This window comes from Prorops nasuta, unplaced genomic scaffold, assembly GCF_024137725.1.
Source record: "Prorops nasuta isolate Cenicafe-Biocafe unplaced genomic scaffold, Cenicafe_Pnas_1.2 PNAS00010, whole genome shotgun sequence".
Lineage (NCBI taxonomy): Eukaryota > Metazoa > Arthropoda > Insecta > Hymenoptera > Bethylidae > Prorops > Prorops nasuta.
This window is the reverse complement of record NW_027116807.1, coordinates 5,920,465-5,941,057: the sequence shown is the minus strand read 5'-3', so window position 1 is coordinate 5,941,057 and position 20,593 is coordinate 5,920,465. Positions and strand designations below refer to the sequence as shown.

Below are 20,593 nucleotides of genomic sequence, written 5' to 3'. Positions count from 1 at the left end.
TTGATTCATAATTCTTTATATAAATCTAAAATTAAATTTTAAGCCTATTAATAATTTGTTTATTAATTAAAGAAGATATTCAATGAGCTCAATATGTTTTATTAGAATATATGATGTATATAGTCGTTCGATGTGGCCGAGAAGACTATTACAAAAATTTTCTTAAATCTATACTTTTCAGAGCAATTTATCAAGTTTATCAATCAAAATTGCACAAATACTGCTAAAAATTACACGAGCATCAAAAATATTCGGATAAATATGTACAGGTTCATTTGATTTTTCTTCAATATTTTCTTTTCATCGAGTATTATGCAAGTTAGAGGTGGGAGGAGACGTCTTTTCTGTTTAGACGCGCATAAATTATGCCGGATGGTTTGTCGACTGGCAAATAAACTTCCTTGTTCTCGCCCTGCACCACCTTCGAGAATTTGCTAAGATCCACGTCGAAGTAATGCTTGTTAGGCATCTTCATCTCGATACTGCATATCTAAAAGGAAAGAATAGAAAAGTAATATTATGAAAAGTGAAATTTCCGATAAGATAAGATAACCTATAAAGCTACAATTTCCTGACCCAGTTCCGATTTGTATACGATCGTTCAACGCAACAAAATCTATTTATAAGAATATGTAATTTTTCTTTAATCTTTTTTATTTTTAGCAGTCGGGAATCTCATACTCTTCTCACAACATTTTTCTAAAATAATACAATATGACAGGTGTCGCAAGGTAATTATAATCTGGTAATTTTTGTTTTCATAGTTATTTTATGGTTTGCTCGTTTCATTTACCGTCTTACATAACCTCATTTTCGCCAAATTCAACGAATGGAGGCTGCATTCTCAAGGCTTGACACATGGTTTTTATCTTCTCTAGGTAAACAGGGAGTGAATTTTTTGCGAGGATCCGTTAATAAGTAGAAAAAAGTGCGAGAAATTACGTGAACGAGGGAATATAATTACCTGTTGCACTTTGTCAAGAATACATTTCTCGGCGAGGTAGAGTGTGTTTTGGACACTAGGCGAGTATATTCCTGTATCCGGAGGACCCGCAAAATTCTCCATTATACAATCTCTCACGGTTTGCCAGACTGCGTCGAAATTTACACCGGAAGCTGTAGAAAAGTCCCAATTTGCCTGGACGATAGTGCTGAAAATTCGATCATTTGCGTCTGGCAAACTTCTGTATTCGTCTTGAATGAAATCGGTAAACGAGCTCTGCGTTGTTTTCAAAACACGAAGATCCTTTAGGCCACCTTTGATTCGAGGAGATTCTACGTAAAAATAAAAACAATGAATGCTGATTATTTTGTTTCTTAAAGGGAGATTAATAAGTCAGTTAAGTATTAATTCTTTATGCTGTAAGTATTACCGCGATTTAATATTTTTTATTTAAATTGCAATTGAGATAAGAGCTCATTTTTAGAAAAAGGCGAAGATCTTATTAGCCACTGAGTAATAAGCACGGGTCATGCAAATTAAGTATATCATCAAGCCGGAATGCACCGATTTTGCTCTCGAGATTAGAAAGAGCGATATCGTCAATATTTCGGAAGCAGAATCAATGCAGGCCAGTAGCGTACGCGACACGTGCGACGTAACCTCAACTGAATTGCGGTCACGTGACCCTGGTCCCTGACGAAAGTCAAAAGCGTACGTCATAAAAGACACGCTGGTGCAAACTATAAAATTTCGCCATCTAATTTTATCAAGAAATTATCGACAGTACAGAAATAGCTACATTGAGATAAAACTGAAAAACAGGAAAGAATTGAAAGATAGCATTGAAGATTATGAAATTCTGCAATACATTTCATATAAAGTGATAGTGCTGTGAGAAGAGTCATTGCCAAATTACTCGATTGACCACTTAACTATAAACAAATTCAAGAACTTTCTTATTGCGAGCTTCGATAGTTTTATTTCGTCATTCAAACGCATATATTTAGACGTCTTCAAGTAGGGATGACAAAAATCAAGAATTTTAAAATGATTTTTGAAGATTATTTATATAATCAAATATCAGCAAAATATCTTTTTACACTATGCAGGCGCGTGGAGCAATTTTTTCTTCTGATTTTATCATCGGACGTCATTAAATTACACGCGGCTTAGGCCGTAAGTCGTTTTACTACCGGAGAAAATTTTCTCCCCCCAATCGACGTTTATTGCTCGATTTAACACAATTTCTCGTCTGGAGCATCGAATTCTGCATCAGCAATACTTAAGAAACACCCCGGCACAGCGTGCTGCGTTACAATCCAATTCTTAAATTACGTCATTAAATTCTTGAAATATTTGCATTTTTATCCGCTTATTTGCGCATTAACTATAATTAGTCAAATACCGGATAAAATAGATCGATTTGATTGAAATGGAGAGATTTATTAAAAACTGATTGCTTTTTTGACCATTCACGAAAGATTGTAATGCCATCTAGATTAAAATTTTAGATATATATCTTTATAATAATTAGTACGAGAGAGAAAGAGAGAAGCCTTATCAGTTTTGAAAATCTGGTGCATATCCCAAATACCCTGCTATCGAAATAAAAGGGCATAGTCTCTGCATTGCAGATCCTTGTCGTAAATCTTTCTAAAAACTATCCAAAATCTGTCGAAAGACTGCTTAAAGTCTTTTGCAAAGCAGATTTTAAGATTAGATTCCCTATTGTGCCGGAAAGAGAGAGAGAGATTATAGTCTCCATCCAATTTGCAAAATGTTACTAAGGGGGCGAAAAAAGGTAAAAGATTTTAAATTTAAATAATTGTTTTATGTATGTTTATAGGACACTTACCATTTCGTAGTTGAATGACTTGACAGTATCTAGTTGCACTGGGCGAGAAAACAAATGCATGATTATGGGGTATTCCTCGAACGAGGTGGCGTGCCCAGGGGTATTCTTCTACGTGTACGTGAACTTCTTCCACGTGACGATAAGTGTAGAGGAAATGAGCGCATAGCAAAAGAGCGAATTCCTCCGGAGATTTAACGCCATGCTTCTTTGCTAGTAAGTATACAGTGTTCTTCTGGCTGTCCGTGGCAATGATGTCACGATTGTCGCCCTCCAAATAGTCTTTTTGCGAACCTAACCTCAAATGAGTCGCCACTTCATATTCCCGAATCTCGTGATGGATCGCGTTATCTCGGTGAACATACAAAAGCTTTACCGAATCCTTGCCATATCCATGAGCACCCAGCTCGTAAAGACTCCTGAAACAATCGATTCGACCATTTTATTTATAATTATCTCACACGTAGCATTTGTAATGTGAAAAATGTCTCCAAAATTTATTAATATATCAAATTGATTCCAGAAACTTTCCTGGATCGTTTCTGACACGTGTGCTCGTATATGGTCAATTTACATCAACTAGTTATAACAGCTAATCGGGTTTTAAACAGTTAATCATGGATACGGACTAAACTTTCGGTTAACTTCAAACTGTGTACCTATGTAGTCACCGCAGACACCACAAAAGTAGAAAAATTAAAATTTTAAGTTTTTAAAAAAATGCGATAAAAAAAAAATTAATATAGCTCTGCATAAAAGCTTCTCATTTATATTTGAATTCTGAAATACGTGAAATGCATGAAAGATGATATAGTAACAAAAATAAAATTAATGATTAACGAAATAAAGAATCTCGAAAACTTATTATAGGTAAATTTTATAGAATTATGAAAAATTGTACAATTTGTTTCATAGAATTTCTTACTCTGTTGGCAAGGTATTTTTGTTTGTGGAGCACAAATTTGCTTGAACGTCGCAACAATCGATATTTTCACTGTCCATCGAAGCAAGGTTCTGCTTTATTAGAGTTAATTTTCGCTTTGGATCAGTTTTCTTGATTTGTTGACTGGACCATTGCGACTCGTCCATGCGGAACAGTGAAAAATCAGCTAAAGATCCCAATTTGCTCATTTTAACGATTCCTTCTTATTTTTTATAATTCCCGAAAATGATCGCTTATTTATTGGTTTTTGAAAGCTTTATACCCTCAAATTTAATATAATCTTTGTTTAAACCGAGTAATGATTAATTGTGTAGAAATCAGTGAATGTGAAATTTGGTGTTGTAAAATTATATTATATATAAAAATTTTAAATATATACTGATAAAATGAGCTCGTGTAACAAGGAAAACGATTAACAGATTTAAAATTTTTAATCAATATCCGTGAAGAGATTATTATTTTGTAGAACACACAGGATAATGAGAAGAATTATAATTTTTGATCAAATAAAAAGTACCGCGCTTTAAAAGATATTTTCTCCGCACCGGAAGTGAAGTTTTCAAAAGACACTTAATAGCTATAATTTGGAAACAGGGCTGATGCTTATATACGGATGGATAATTTTAAAAAAATTGAATAATTACCCCACTTAAACGGCGATGATCTGGAAAAGCGTAGAGAGCAGGGTCATCCAGTTAGATTCGAGAAATAGAAGTTGGAAAAAAGTTTTCATATCAGGCCACCAGTCAGCGTCCCGTCCTTTACCATTCGCGTGCTATTTGTCTATTAGTAATTATGTAAACAAATTATATTTAATTGAGACGCATTCGGCGACCCATCAGCACTGAACTTTACTACCAAGTTTTGTAAATATTTCTGGGAACGAAAATTGTATTGCAATTTTAGTAGCAACAATTCCTGAGAAAGATAACCATCATTGTCTGTAAACATTTGGTTTCATGCGTTCCTCCGAAGAAAAGAGAGAAAGATGAGTTTGGATGGATGAAAGGAAAGAAGTGGAGGGTAAGAGTTAAAGCGGAAAACATTTACTTCAGAATTTGCTTTTGAAATCTATTTCCGTAAATACAAGTAAATGCGACAAAAGGAAATTTGAATTTTTTCTTGGATATTTACTCACCAGGTGGCGCATTTTTACGAAGTAAAAATTTACTTTTAGGTTATATTTGGATTTCGTGGATATGACAGATTCGTGTGTCAAATAAAGAAATCAGTAGAAGTGTTAAGAAAGGAAACGTGACTTGTTTCTTTCCGTTATTTTTCTTGTAATACGTGAAAAAAACTGGAATGCCACTTTTAATTGAAACATGAGAATAGGATTAAAAATAACTAACTTTGTTGTTTTATAATTTAAGGTTATAATAAATATGATCTGTTTCAGTATAAAATCCTTTTCATTCGTTTGATTCTAAGCATATTATTTTAACTACCTTTGTTGTTATGTTTTTTTAATAATTTTAATGTGTCATTTCAGACCCTATGATTGTTATTCGATATTATAAATTTATCTAAAAATTTTGATAATGGCAGCAATAAGGCATACCCTCCAAAGGGAAGTATTCACACCTGCAGATGAAAAACTACTTAGTGTTTGTTATGTGAGTAAGGCTTATAAAAAGAAAAAGACTAGCTTCTTGTGCCTAGCAACAACTACAGATGCACCAGAATCTTTGGTCTTGCATCAAGTAAAAAAAAATGACAAAAATGTATTTAAGAAAAAGCAGTCCTGGTCTTTGGGAGATATACAGATTGTTGATGGAGTCAAATATGACTCTATGGATTTAGAATTACATATTGATAAAGTTTATAAATGGTCAGCAACTACTGTACAAGAAAGAAGGACTTTTATAAGTAATTTATACACATACTCCTGCAGTTTACCTCAGAGGCCAGAATTTAAGAATATTTTAAAAGAATGGCTAATTGATCCAGCATCCCTGAAAGAAAGCGACAGTATCACTCTTGCACCAGGTATCTTAAAATATTCAATTTTTATGTTGTTTTTTTATATATAATTGGTGACTTAACAATTTTAGAACTCTTAACACCACCTATCTCTTCCGATTATCAGCCGATAACAGAAAAAGAGGCTGCAGATTTAACACAGTTAATGGAAGGATGTGATTATGCAGTATCAAATGCTGAACTGTTCATGGAAACTCTTGCAAAAAATCTGTCTATTTTGGATGGCGTAAGTTTCCAGTGATTTAAAAATTTATTGAATATAAATTTTTCTTACTTTTATGACCAATTAATATATTACAGGAAAATGTTCAATCTGTATTAGCATCTGAAGCTAGAGTAGCTCAATTGATGAACAGCATTGATACTGCCATAGAAGAAGCTACAGTAGTGGAATCACGGCTAATAGCATATGATGAAGCTCTTGGCAGAATAAGAGAAGTCATGGCTAGAGTGGGGCAAAAGAATCAGGCAATACATACTGCTAATGACAATGCTAAACATCTGCTGGATCAACTAAATGCAATAATAGTAAGTATTAAGTTACGTAATATTACTGTACATTTGTTAATTATTAATTTTTTTTTCCTGACAGTCACAATTAGATATTCCTGAAAATCATTTAAGAACTTTAAATGATGCTGAACTACCAGGAGGCAAAGAAGATTTGAGCTTAGCTGGTGCAGCTTTGCTGAAAGCTATAAATGCACCTTTGCTTCCAGGAATGGATAAATTAAGCGCTGTTACTGAACAACGAAGAAGACTTGACAAGTTAAAAGCAAAATTCTCTCTCATTGTTGCAAGACATCTTAATAATCTATTTATACACTTGGTAATGCTGCATATTGTTTTTTAGCAAACTGTAGAAGTAATTGTATTAGTAATGAATATGATTTTTTATCATTAGGGAAATGACGTTGGCGATACTTCAATGTCCATGACAGATTTGGTGCTCCCAGCTCACCAAGCTGTGCATCATGAATTGGAGCCATACACAGAATTAATGCAACTATTAAGATCTTTGGACAACAAGGCATTTGTTCAATTAACAAAAGTTTATACACGTACAATGAGCATGCTGTACAAAAGAGATTTGAAGCATTTCTTTGAAGAGGCCAGAAATAAGCTTATAGGAAAACGACTTCAAGGTACATTATTATTTTTTAAATTGAGCTATTTTTTAAAATTTTAATGTTTTTGTTTCGCGTATTTGTAGCAAGTACATCAAAGTCCAGTGGTCAAAAGGGAGATGACCTAATTAACCCAGCACCAATTTGTTTGTTGAGTGGAGAAGTTTGGGCTCCTCAGGGTGAAGGGAATCTTCTAGATTCTGTTCTGGACTGTGTTCTATCCCAAATGCAGCCTGTGTGCCTTGCTGAGCAAGCTTTCTGCATATCTTTCTTTCAATTGGATTCAGTTCTTTCCCCTTCCAAGGTACCCTATCGAAACCAACGACACGCATAGTAGAATTATATTCTATTTCTACATTTTTGTTTTAATTCTGCCTAGAGTAGTGAAGTTGAAGAAATGGACAGTTCCAGCAATGGTGCAGCCAGTCCTGGATCAGTAACTTCAACTGCTAGTAAAAAATTGGAACGTCAAGTTAATGAAGAAGTTAGAGCCACCATGGCGGCAATATTTCCTTCATTAGAAACGGAACTAAATGGCTTCATTACTTTCTTGGATAAGATCGACAGCTTGTAAATTTATTGGAATTATTCCATTTTTTCTGAGAGTCATATCATTGAGTTTCAATAATTAATCTATCTTTTCTTTTCAGCTGGTGTATGTATGTATTGGTTCGTTTATCTCAGCATGTGATGTCTGCCCAAGATACAGGATCCTTCTTATCAATGACTTTTGCCTCATCTTTGGTGCAAGTTAAAAGGGCATTTGACAAATTCATGCAAGCCCAGTTGCAATCAATTTTGTTTGACACTAAGGTCAATCGAAAACACAAATGTGGCATTCTCCCTTATATAGAAAATTTTGAACCTTTTGCAAAAACTGCAGAGAAAATCTTTAGAAATTCTGACAGAAAAATTGATCTTGAAAAGTGGTACACAAAACTAGTTAATACTATGTTCGAGGCTATCGTGACCCACAGTGCGGAACACCATAAGACACCACAAGAGGTTATTAAAATGGGTAAAAAATATTCCATTCCTTTCAATTATTCTATAGAGCTGATATTTCATTAAAAGGAATTTTATTCTTTTGCAGAAAATTTCCACCATCTTTACGATTTATTATCACAGTTAAAAATATCCGTGTTAGATCACGAGAGAAAAGAAGCAAAGCAGAAATATCAAGAAGCTCTTCGAGCTTACGTTATTCAATACTTTGGACGCCCGCTTGAAAAATTAAATGTTAGTGTATCTTCTTTTGCGGTATTAAATTTAATTTGATTTTAAAAAATTTGTTAAATTTTCTTTGTAGCTGTTTTTTGAGGGTGTCCAAGCAAAAGTAGGAGCTGGCGTTAAGGAATCTGAAATTAGTTATCAAATGGCTTTTAGTAAGCAAGAATTACGTCGTGTTGTTAAAGAATATCCTGCTAGAGAAGTGAAGAAGGGTTTAGAGAATCTTTACAGAAAGGTTGAGAAGCATTTATGCGAAGAGGAAAACTTACTTCAAGTAATATTTAATGTATTTGATATAAATAAAAAACAAACACTAACGTTATTAATATTTCTAGGTTGTTTGGCGAGAAATGCAAGGGGAATTTATTGCCCAATATAGATACATTGAAGAACTGATTCGCAGATGCTATCCTGATAGTAATATATCACTAGAATTTACTATTCAAGACATTTTAGAATTCTTTTCTGAAATAGCTCTTTCACATTGAAAATGGAAAAAAATGATTAAAAACTTCATCAGGTCATTCGAATTAATAAAAAATGTACAAATGTACATATAATAATTTAAAGTATACACTACTAAAAATTTAAGAAATAAAGCAAAATTTAAAAATAACTATAATTTGTCTCACATTGTTTTATTAATACGTTTTAAAGATCTCTAAATAATAAGTGAATTCTATTATACAGTAGTTTAATCTATATCATAATCACGATTCCATACATATCTTCTGTGCTTTGGTTTATCTGCTATTGTGATGTATCCACTCCATAGCCCCTAAAAATAAAAGGTAGAATAATTTTTAGTATAACATAAATAATAATAATACAAACTTAAATATTCACAACACTAACATATATATATGCAATTGTAAATGACCATGTAACCCCCCCAACAATAACATCAACCAAAAGGTTTTTTTTAGAGTATGGGTCATTCCATGTTCCTCCAGGAAGTGGTATTTCTAAAGCTGTATCTGGTCTAATCTCTTCTATGCGATGAAAGAATCTTGGACCTATGAAAGTATTCTCTATTGATCATATGAATAAATTAAGAATGCTTTAAAGTCTTTGTTTTAGTATATTTTAAACTTATTCTAGAAACTTATTTTAGTCTAATAATAGAACATTTAATAAATAAAATAATTAACAAATTGCAAGAATTGATGAATATTAAAAATGTATAAGTTATATAATTATACGATACTTATAGGTTAGTTTATCCTGTTTTATTTATAAACAAAATCTTTCTTACCATTTAGAATATTTCTTCGAAATAATGGCCGTAAGAGATAATTAAACATGTTTGTTTAATATATCTCAAATTAAACAACTGAATTAATTTGTAACAAAGTTTTTAAATAAAGAAGTATTTTTGATCGTTGACAGCGTTCTAATTTGTCCGTCGTCCGCAAGGCGACAGGACTGAGGAGAGGCTGCCGACAGCTCGGCTATCATCCGATTGGTTTGGCTATCAATAATTTACATTGATTGGTTGGATTACAACCAATCACAATATGTCAAGGCATTAATTAGTAAACTAGTTTACAGGCTACAAATATAAAAACAAAAGTTGACTACGATTTTATTTTGTTACATATTTATCACAATGTTTACAAATATAACCTCGTTTTGTACAATACAATTTATTTAACAGGGCAATACTAAACAAAAATAATAAACTACTGAAGTTTAAATAAGTAAAAAAGAATATATATAATTTTATTTATTTATTTCCTGTTTCTTTATTAATGTATAGATCACAATTTACTATTGAGTTCTAAAGAAAAGTGTATATAATTTTAAACATTTTATTCTGGAGGAACGAGACGCTCAGTACCACGTTCTGGCGGTCCCCAATTGAAGTAGATACATTCAGTATTCATCAACTGAAAGCAAACGTCAATTATTATGACTTTTCAAAGATCATTCCTAGGATCAGAAATGTATTAACTCACAAGTATGATAGATGCTATCAAAGCAGTTACACCAGTAACTAAAGTGGCATTGAATCTTTTTTGATTTCTATCGTATTGTTCTTTCCATGATCCCTTTGGAACTGGTATATCATCCATTGTAGCCAATTTGAAATCTTTTAAAGGATAATATGATCTACGACCTGCATTAAGAAATATTTTTAGTAGCATAACTCATACATATTATGTAATTCGAATAAATTAGAGGTTAGGTTAACAATTTTATCTTTTATACGATAAATTATTACCACTTTGTACAACAGCCCGAGTAACTGGACGCAAAATCTGGTTAAACATTTTGTTATCTCTTCTTATTTAATATTAATTATAGACTTCCTTTCCTCACTTTGTGAATTATTTGCGTCAAAACTCAAGGAAGGGACTCCGATCCGATCACTCGATGAAGACAGCTGAAGTCTGAACAACTGAACAAGTACCCTGAAGTAATCGCTTATAGAATATCGATTTTAGGAAGAAAAACACACCCGTTGTTAAGGGCGATCTCCTCAAGCTGTTTGTTGATAAGTTACCAATAAAGAAATAATGGAAGTACATATACATATATGTATGGTCGGTACGCAGTCGCAGAAAAACTATTTTCGCAGAAGGATATTTTTGCAGATAAACGCTAACTTCAGGTTGGGTAAATTGTGTCGCAGGTATGTATGACTTTACCCTCCTCCCAAGTCTTAACAACTTTATTACAAATCTTTTTGTAGTTTTTCCCCACGAAAAGTTGATCAGAGACGGTCTTTTATTGCATCAATGAATATTCGAATAATCGTATTAATTCATTTTGATTCCAGACAGACAATATGGACCTGATTTTAATATATCGTATAGGTTTCGTTTTATCTCCGGACAGCGATGAATTGAAAATTATGCGTAATACTTGTTTTTATCCAAAATACGTATAAGTACATTTTTTTTATAATTTAATTTTATTTTTGAATTTACAGCTAATTATTATGAAAGGTAAAATACTCAGTTTCGTTAATTATAATCAATAAAAATTTTATTTATTATAGGTTGCAAGGAGCGAAAGTGATGTACTAAAATAATTTGCTATTATATTACCATATCCATTAAAATATATTATACGTGGTTTTCTTTCTGACGACGGCATATAGAGAATGACTTATATTATTTAAGGGAAAGTGATACTTATAATGAAGAGTGAAGGTTAATAAACTTAAAAGGTAGAAAAATTAATCCTATTAAATTGAATATGACAGTATAAAGTATTAAATCAAATGACCCGAATTCTATGTGCCGTCGTTAGAACAAAATCCTGTATACACATGTATGTATATATTATTTGTTTATACGATTAAGACAATTACGACCTTCGACTTTACAATAATCAAAAAATAAGAACAATATATATATATATAAATATCTTAAGCTTTACAATTATGTTTAAAACAAAATTGAACTAAGTCTCGATCAAAAATCTTAATTAAATATCTCTTAGTTTCAGCAAATATCAATAAACAACGTTTAACAGAAAGAAAAATATAATCTAAGATTATAAAAATTCTTGAATAAATAATTCGTTTAATATTTTACATTGTCAGTTGCCAGCGCATTTCCTTTTCTTATTGTTAAAACGTATTTAAAATCATCGTAAATTGTTAAATAATTCTATAATGTCCTGTATAACGCGCATATAATCAGTCATATTTAAATTATTAATATATCTTCTTTCTTTGGAGCACGGATGGCTCTTCTTGTTTATTAACTTTATACAGAAGGCACAAATTTTTACTTTCGTTTTTTATACGCTAAATCGTAAAACTTTTTCATTTTTCAAACAGTTGGACGGAAGTGCCTGTTTAGAATCATGAAGTTTTCCGGAAGACGATAATCGGTTATATCACTTTTGAAAATTGGCACAAATACCTTTGATCGTTTAAATAAAAAGAAAAGATTCCATTAAACCCACTGGGCATGGCAATATTGCGATAAAAGTAACGATAGTTACCAATTAAAATCTTATCACCTAAATGTTTATGATAGGTTTTCTAGTGAGTACGAATACTGGCGATGGAGTTCAATGAATACTATTTCAACTACGAAAAAATATGTTCACTGAGCACAAAAATATCAATTTTTATTGATGCCCCGGTGAAGATAATCGCCGCTGGGTTTGAAATGGGTTTTGTAGTAATCTCGGGGAACATTCTATTACTCTTAGTAGTAATGCATCTATATAATCTTCAAGATCCGTGAGTCTCTTGTTTTTATTAGCAATCTCTGATTGCAAATGTAACGTTAGTTCAATTATATCCTGAAACAATTAATTAATTTTATTAGCATTATTTTGATTAATCTTTTATTAATACATAATTGGATCACCTTTCGCAACAAGTACTAAACTTTAAACAAACCTTGACGATATGATATGCAACATAAAATTTTACGCGTTTAATTTCTTATTACACAAGGGAGTTCAAATAATAAACATGGTTTATATTTAAGAGATTAAAAATTTTCCACTTACTTCCCGCGATTTGCCTTCAAACTGTGCAAGAATCTCATGAGGAAGTCGACTTTTAGTATTGTTTCCATTTCTCATAGCGTCCTCCCCGCCAATAATAATTCTTTCCGAAGAAGGACGATTGTCATTAGAATGAGATTTTTCCTTCTTTTTCTTGGATAAGAATGGACTTCGACAAGAAAATTTATCTTCTTTCTTTTCTTTCTTGTCGTCCTTATGCTCATCCTTATTATAATGACTAATGATTTCTCTCGGTGCTTGATTTATTGGCTCCGGATTCAGATTGAATCTTGCTGGTGAAGGTGAACGTGAAATTGGTTTATTCTCCTTTAGCTCGTCAATTATAATTTTTGGACTATGCTTAGCGTCCCATCTATGATTAAATAAAATTAATTAACAACTTTTACAAGAAAATAAAACTATTGATTATCTTAGATAACACAAATACTTTTAGTAGATACCAGGAATCTTGTAAACATGTTTCACAATTTCTTAACGCAATTAGATGTTTAGCAAATGAAAAATACTTTTCCTCGAATATTACCTCTTAGGAACATTAACAGGCTTGTTTCCATAGAGTTTTCGTTCCCACTCGTCTTCCTGATTATCCACTTTGGTCAATGACGTATTGGAGGAGCTGATAAAGCGTGGTGGTTTATTTGGTGCGACGTTAGAAGGTGGAGTCGATGCCAATTGAGATTCGCCAATGTGGGTGTTGCTGCTCGACAAGGTTGAAGTTTTCAATGGACTCGTCCCATTTAATGCTCTTGATGCGACTGGAGCATTCAAGGAGGATGCCGAGCTCTTATGAGACAAATCGTCAAACTGAAATATTTCAACAGTATTAATTACCTTATATAAAAATGTACAACCATTTAATCATACAACATGAAACAAAGGATAAAAATCATGTAAAAATTTTTCAATGATGAACAAAATACATTAACACTCATTGACTTAAAATTTCACGTGATTGGAGCAGAGAAAGCTATCAGAGACGCTCAATTTATTGAGCAGAATAGACTTTCCAATTCTTGCAAATTATTTAAGCCAATTTTCCATGGCGATGTAAAGTTGTGCCGAGCAATTACAATCAAGTCTCAGTAGATCAGGGTAGAGAAAATTGATATTCTATTTATACAAGTAGGTGTGTGAAAGAGAAAGGTGATCACCGTGAATTCATCTTCATCCTCGCTGATGACACCAGGATCTGCTTCGCCGGGTTCCTGCCCGGTGCTCCTGAAACCGTATTCCTCCCTCTCATCAAGGTCATCCTTATCGAGTTTTGTCTTGCTCTTTCCCTTGACTCGATTTCCAATTGATTTTGCCAGTTTCTTCAAGCCCTTTCTCTTTTCGATGCTACCAATGCTGAGAAGACTTCCACCAATGGATTGGGCAGCATTGGACAATTGTCCCAGGGAGCTTTTGTGACGGTCCTTCCTCGTCAGATCCGTCAAACTACCACCGGCCTTGACTATAAATCCGATTTTTACCTCCAGTTCACCCCTTTCCTTGGTGTTTTCCTTGCCTGGCTTGCTGCTCAGGCTGTACCACCGGTTTTTAGGCCTTTCGTACACATCGAAACTCGACAAAGGTATGCTCACTGTACCCAGGAACTCGTCCACTCCAAGGAAATTCCGATGCAGCGCCGTGAGAACGATCTCAGCCGTATTGCCGTGCTCGGGAATCGTTAGCTCGCATTCCTCGTGCCATTCCACGTCCCTCGTGGCCTTCTCTTTTACGGATGTCTGATACTTTTCCTTGCCCAGGGAAATTGTTACGAAACAGTCATTGCTTTCTGCAAATATAGACAAACATTAGTAAAAAATTTTTCTCTCTTTTTCTCCCCTTAACCTACTCTCTTTCTCTTGTTAAAATTTCACAAGTATCTGGTCGTGGGTACAAAATTAAAATACTACACTAACAAGATAATTTTTTTATATATAAGTGTGTCTAACAAAATATAAGCAAAATATTGAATTAAAATTTTTGTAAATTATATTGCATAGTTATGATTAATTAGAATAGTTTTGATGGAGATTTGAGTATTATTAATGAATAATATTTATTGCAAAGCTTCAAATTAGCTAAAAGTCTGAATATAGTCATAATTAGAATGTTGTTTCCCATTATTAAGTGTGTGTAACTGGTTTCCTTTTTTGAACCATACTAGCTAAACTGGAGATTAGATGTGGAATGTAAAAAAGTAATTACGTTAAGTGTTAAAGGCGATAGAATACTGAATACAATGGGAAATAATTTATTGAGTTTTAACACAGATTAAAAATTGTCAACGATGTGATAAAATATTTAGTAGAAAATAAATGGACATAGAGTTATGGTAGATCAATAAAACGAGGTAATATGACAAATGCAATAAAACCACTTGGCTGATTATTCTCCACTCGTTCATTTAATTTCTCGCAATGTGCGTGGGTGTACGAGGTTAAGATTATTCATTTTTAACAGCCATGAAGTCAACTTGTAAAAATGCTCACGTGCCTATTTTAAATAGTATATAACTTTACTTCTAGATTTAATAATATATTATCTATAACAATATTGTAATAAAGATTTTTTAACTCGTTTAACAGATTTTGCCTTGCAAAAATTTTTCTGTACTTTTCCTGAAAATATTATTCACCGATTAATTTTCATAAGCCACAAAGTCAATTAATAAAATTATTCACATTCCTTTTTTCAACTAGTGTAACTTTACTGTTTTAGATTTAATTAACTAATATCATTAATAATACTGCAATAAATAATTTTTTCAACTTGTTTAACAGGTTTAACATTTTAAAAGTTATTTTGCATTTTTCTTAAATTAATGTTTCCCAACGACCTCCTCGCAGAAAATATAGAAAAGAAGCTAGTGTTTTATTTCTTCTACAGAAATAAATAATACCTCTCTAGCTTATCAATTACAAATAATTAAATAGTTAATCCTGCTGAAGAAAGTACTGAGATAACCATAAAGAATCCATGTTTTGCTTTGGTTCGAATTCAATAGGTCATAAATTACTCATTGTAATCATAATTACATAACAAGAATTGGCAATGAAAAAATCTAAGGATCAGCACTTTGCTTTGTTTTGAAATTCAATGCCAGAATTGCGAATTACACAATGAGCGAATTTAGCTGACACGATCGCATTTGAAGACCTTGCAAATGATTTGTGTTAAAATGCTCGTAAAGTGGGCTAAGGCTGCTAGCTGCTACACTTTACTTTTCATTTTCTAACAGTTTGTTTATCTTCGCACTCCAATACTCACTGTTCTTCCCCTTTGTCAATAATCCTTTGGCTTTCTGAACTGAAACAAACCAATTAATTTCGAGTTAATTTTTGTATTCTGAATTAATTAAACAAATTTTTTTTTAAATAGCTTATTCCTCTCTATCAATTTTTATAAATGCACGATATTTACTTTTTACTTTCGACAAACTAAAATATTTTTATATACACAATTAAATAAAAATACATATTTGAAAATAATTTAATTGTTTTATAAATTGTGCAATTAAGGATTAAAATATAAAAAATAATCGTTAATGAATTATTATTATTTTCTATTTTTAATGAAATATTATAGTATTATTATGTAAACTAAAGGAAAAATGTGCTTAAAAAATATAAAATTTTTTATAAACAGTATACTTAATGACTAAAAAAAAAAGAAAAAAACAAAAACACTTGTTGATGGGACTGTACAAATTTACGATTCAATCTCTGACTTTATTGCACATAAATGGACGAGGCTAATAGAATTATGCCTTTTTCAATCAGTTCAATTTAAGAATTAAACGAAGTTTGAAGAACTAATTTAGAATTTTTGAATTGTTGCAAAGCTATTACAAGTTGGTTCAATTATTAACTCGAGCTGATAAAAAAGGCATTGGAACGAATTATAAACTTATAGGTCCGAATCCAATGAAATTTTCGAGATTGACTGGAACCAAACGAGATGGATGGAGAACGTAGAAGAAACTTCCTCGCTGTGGAGAGATTAATTTGACTCATCCAATGATTTATTATTGAGAAAACTAAATCTCTGTCAATTTTTTTTACGCTCGCATCAAACTTCATAAAAATTTGCAAAATAAGCTATGCGTATATATGTATACGCAAGTAGCAATTAAAGTTTAGTATGAATTTTCGTTAATTTGAGAAATGATTTCGTGTTTTTACATTAGATATAATAAAATATTATTGAAATACATATTGTACCGTGTATATATTCCGCTATTTTCAGCTCAAATGGCGAATACCGTTTACCCGGAAGCAAATTGTTCCTATCTCAACACAATGCCTTCATGTTGGATATGAAAGCAATTCCTGAGACCCCTTCCGCTATGTACCGCTAAACGCCATTTGAAATTTAATTGGATCATTAGCAGTTTTCGTCCCATTTCCAATCTCTCAATCTCGAATAAATTTGCTTTAAATTAATTTTATTCATCACCTTAACATTAAAAGACAGCTTTATTGACTGTTTTTAAGTTAATTTTATGAATTATTTATAATCATACAATTTTAGTGCAATATTTAATATGTTTAACTCAAAACGACTTAATTAAACTAGTAAACAAATCACTATTATATATTTGTTTAATTTAAATTCTTAATTAATTAGAAATGGTTGAGCAAAAACAATTTAATCGTTGAAGGCTTTTATAAATTTTATATATATATATATATATATATATATATATGAATGAAGATTTGTTATTATTTAATTTGTTTAAGATATTGTTTTTTTAATAAATAAAACAAAATATGAGTTGAAGATAATGAAAGTTGAATATCTTTAATTAGAACATGGTACTATGCTCTGACACCATTACAGACATGCCTGATGTGTCACAATATTCTCTTGTGTTTGTATAGCAATGTAAATATTTACATTTCTTCGCTGCCAACAATTCAGTTTACTGCGTTTCACAAATATCATATTGAAGTTTTTCATACAACGTATCTCGCATAAATGAGTCCTTTTCTTCGTTTTACAGTAAAAAAACTTCGTTTTTTATTAATTTTTTATATAGCGTCAAGCCATAGCTTTCTAATTTATTAATGTTACATCCTTATATCACGAAGATACAGAAATTTTATCTTCGTCACGCCGGTTGCAGCCACTCTCGCATTTTCTCTCTCACACTCATTTCCAGTTTTTCCTTTTTTTCTTTTTCGATAACGATTCACATTGAACGCAGCTTCAAACGACCCATGACTAATTAACAATCGGATGCTACAAACAATCGTGTTTTGACTGTTTAATCTTCATTTTTCTTCCATTTTCACCATCAAGTGGTTTGGGCGACCTCTGACTTTCTTGAAATCCAATATGGCTGCCAATCATCTGTTGAATTTGTCAACTTCAAATTACCGAAAATTGTGACCTGTAATCTCTTGCTTTCCATTTGCAGCCTTAAAAATTCTGGTAGCATGGAGTTGATGATAAAAAATACCCGTGTTTGTTATGTTTTATCAGCTTTGTATTTTTAATGATTCCTTCTTTAATAACTCAAAAAATACATTTTTTATTTTAACATTCACTCGTAAGACTTTTTAAAGTAATTTGTTACTAAAGTCTCGTGACTAACGAGAAATCCAATGCCGTGTGTAATCATATTTTAAGGCTTGAAACTTTCATTTTCTATTCTTCAGAAATGATCCGTTGTTTTAGTTTTAGGCCGATGACTCACTTCGGAAAGCTTGTTTAAAATGAAATTAAAGCTAGCTAGGCGGCTCATCCACCCAAGCTAAATGGATAAGATTATTTCACTAAAATGGATGATAAGAAGATTTATCTATTTTACAACATGAAAACGTTACTAAACATGCGTTAAATGTAATTTATTCAAAAAACAGTCCAAGTATCTTTCAGATAAAAAAAGAAGCAATCATTATTTTTTTCTAATTAACTAACTCGATATCATAGTTTAGTCAATGAAATCGATTTTTCGAACAAATAAAAACCCTTCCAAATTAAAATTATAGTAATTCCTCGAATTAGAAAGAAACCAGATTACTTTTATTATTACAAATAATGTGTAGGATCTTAAACCAAGTTTAATTTGAAAGATTTTCGCTAGAAATGAAACATTTGTTGGATAGACATTTAACCTATTTTCCCATTTACCAAACAAAGTCCAGCATGGAAATGTCATTTACGGTACTGGAAAGGCCCACATTAACCTCTACTCGACCACCTGCCGACTGGATGTTTTTACGGTGACAGGAATCAAGATGGAGGGAGATGAATACGAGAAAATAGACTACAAAACCCTTACCTGTCACCTGAACGTGCGTTGGGCTCCACATTTTCGCCGAATTTCATTTATCTGGTAAACTCCGTTATGAGTCAACTCCACTGATAAACTTTTTTTCACCACATCTCACGTCAAGACAAATTTATTCTCCTAAATTCTTATTTCTATTTGTCACGTTTATTTTTCAAATGTCAAATGATTGCTGGTCGACGATGTACGGAGCTGTTTTGAATTATTTTAATGACATTTTGAAACGAAACAATCAGTTAACTGGTTCAGAACGTAACACCGAGTTCCTACATACTCAACCGCACAACTGTTTCCAATCCAACACTAACAAAACGCCAAATGCCATACCGCCAGGCCATTTAGTGCCGTTATTGGAACCACTGCGCAAGCCTTCTGCGCATGTACCACGAACTAAAGCCATTGTAGATAAGAAACTCTTGAACTTTTAACAATGCCGCAATACCTGGTGGCCTTGTTGTAATATCGGACATTGTAAATAATGCCTGGTTAATTTTAGTTTTATTTCTTTATCAACCTTTATATTTTGTATTCCATTAATATGATTGCCCCTCCCTTTTCTATTAGCACTATTATATATAAATAATTTATTAAAAAAATATAAATACAATATAGTATAAATAATTTTACATGCTATGTTTACTTATATATTTTCATTTTTTTATTATTATTAATATTTCCTACAGTATTTTCAACTAATATTTACAGCTCTTAAAGTATATTTAGATATTGTTCTTAGAAATGGAAAATTTGCAAAATTATGCTCTTATACGAAGCTCTTTCATCCATATCTTTAAAAATTCCAAATAAAAACAATATAAAAATTGAATGATAGCATTAATAAGTTTTGTATTATTCGGATTAATGTAAATATTTTATACTCGTTAAATTCTAAAGGAGCAAAAAAATTGCATGATAAATTATGCAAATAAAAATTACGAAACAACATGCTTAACATGGATGACCTCATACGCTTTATTCTATTTGTTGAAAAATTATCTATTATCTGTTTCAACCTCCTTGTTTCACGATAATTTCTCGAGAATATTTGTCGAGTTGTTCGTTGAGGCTCCACCAATGTGTCTTGGAAATGCATATGCGAAAAATGTGTCATGCTATTATAAACGCCGTTTGCGATTTGTCATCGTTCAAATGCGAGAATGAATAAAAGAAAATGCTTTCTTATCAATAAGGCTCGAATGAAAATAAACAATAAGCTATTATGACGATACAAATTTTATTACAAATGTTTATCATGTAATTTAAATAAATATTTATTCCCTTGAATATTAAAAAATATTAAAAAACACTATATAAAAAAATCCCGATTGGTCAGAAAATTATACAATGCGTCGCCATCATTGAATTGTTTCGCAATTCGCCGGTGCATCCCACCAAGTAATTCATTATCCGGTATTACAGGCTCGGAATGCCGATTAAATCATAGTCACATAAGTGTGCATATTTATTATTGTATGCGTGTACACTGTAATCACTGAAATAACCACTTAATTTCCTTTTTATTTCACGAGTTTCATTCTTATCACTTGTTTGTTCTAAAATCTAATCTCCTCTTCACTATAACCTCCATATATAATATTTAAGTTATTCGTTGGTTTTTGGAATTTAATTACAGTTTATTCCAAGAAAATTAATTGATATACGCTAAAAATATCGTGGAGAAATTTTTAAAATAAATAAAATTTTACATTGTTTTTGTGTTAAAATAATAGTACAA

At 31.8% G+C, this 20,593-nt stretch overlaps 4 protein-coding genes across 4 annotated transcripts; 1 reads left to right on the top strand and 3 right to left on the bottom strand.

Moving 5' to 3' along the window:
* Positions 1-93: 93 nt before the first annotated feature.
* Positions 94-4,162, bottom strand: Uro (Urate oxidase). Its single transcript, XM_066732331.1, has 4 exons — positions 3,721-4,162; positions 2,799-3,214; positions 965-1,275; positions 94-490 (listed from the first exon to the last, which is right to left on the bottom strand). Exons 1-4 carry the CDS (start codon positions 3,924-3,926, stop codon positions 320-322), a joined length of 1,104 nt encoding a protein of 367 aa, XP_066588428.1. The 5' UTR covers positions 3,927-4,162; the 3' UTR covers positions 94-319.
* A 751-nt stretch (positions 4,163-4,913) lies between these two features.
* Positions 4,914-8,586, top strand: Sec3 (exocyst complex component Sec3). Its single transcript, XM_066732330.1, has 12 exons — positions 4,914-5,111; positions 5,231-5,727; positions 5,793-5,947; positions 6,022-6,249; positions 6,314-6,550; positions 6,626-6,866; positions 6,935-7,152; positions 7,228-7,418; positions 7,499-7,866; positions 7,942-8,087; positions 8,158-8,352; positions 8,414-8,586. The coding sequence occupies exons 2-12, from the start codon at positions 5,280-5,282 to the stop codon at positions 8,564-8,566; spliced, it is 2,580 nt and encodes an 859-aa protein (XP_066588427.1). The 5' UTR covers positions 4,914-5,111; positions 5,231-5,279; the 3' UTR covers positions 8,567-8,586.
* Positions 8,587-9,793: 1,207 nt separating this feature from the next.
* COX7B (Cytochrome c oxidase subunit 7B) lies at positions 9,794-10,569 on the bottom strand. Its single transcript, XM_066732860.1, has 3 exons — positions 10,303-10,569; positions 10,037-10,197; positions 9,794-9,967 (listed from the first exon to the last, which is right to left on the bottom strand). The coding sequence occupies exons 1-3, from the start codon at positions 10,349-10,351 to the stop codon at positions 9,890-9,892; spliced, it is 288 nt and encodes a 95-aa protein (XP_066588957.1). The 5' UTR covers positions 10,352-10,569; the 3' UTR covers positions 9,794-9,889.
* Positions 10,570-10,693: 124 nt separating this feature from the next.
* Rip11 (Rab11 interacting protein) lies at positions 10,694-19,172 on the bottom strand. The gene is made up of 6 exons (XM_066732859.1): positions 18,850-19,172; positions 15,831-15,869; positions 13,727-14,352; positions 13,099-13,379; positions 12,558-12,927; positions 10,694-12,344 (listed from the first exon to the last, which is right to left on the bottom strand). The coding sequence occupies exons 1-6, from the start codon at positions 18,878-18,880 to the stop codon at positions 12,168-12,170; spliced, it is 1,524 nt and encodes a 507-aa protein (XP_066588956.1). The 5' UTR covers positions 18,881-19,172; the 3' UTR covers positions 10,694-12,167.
* Positions 19,173-20,593: the final 1,421 nt, after the last annotated feature.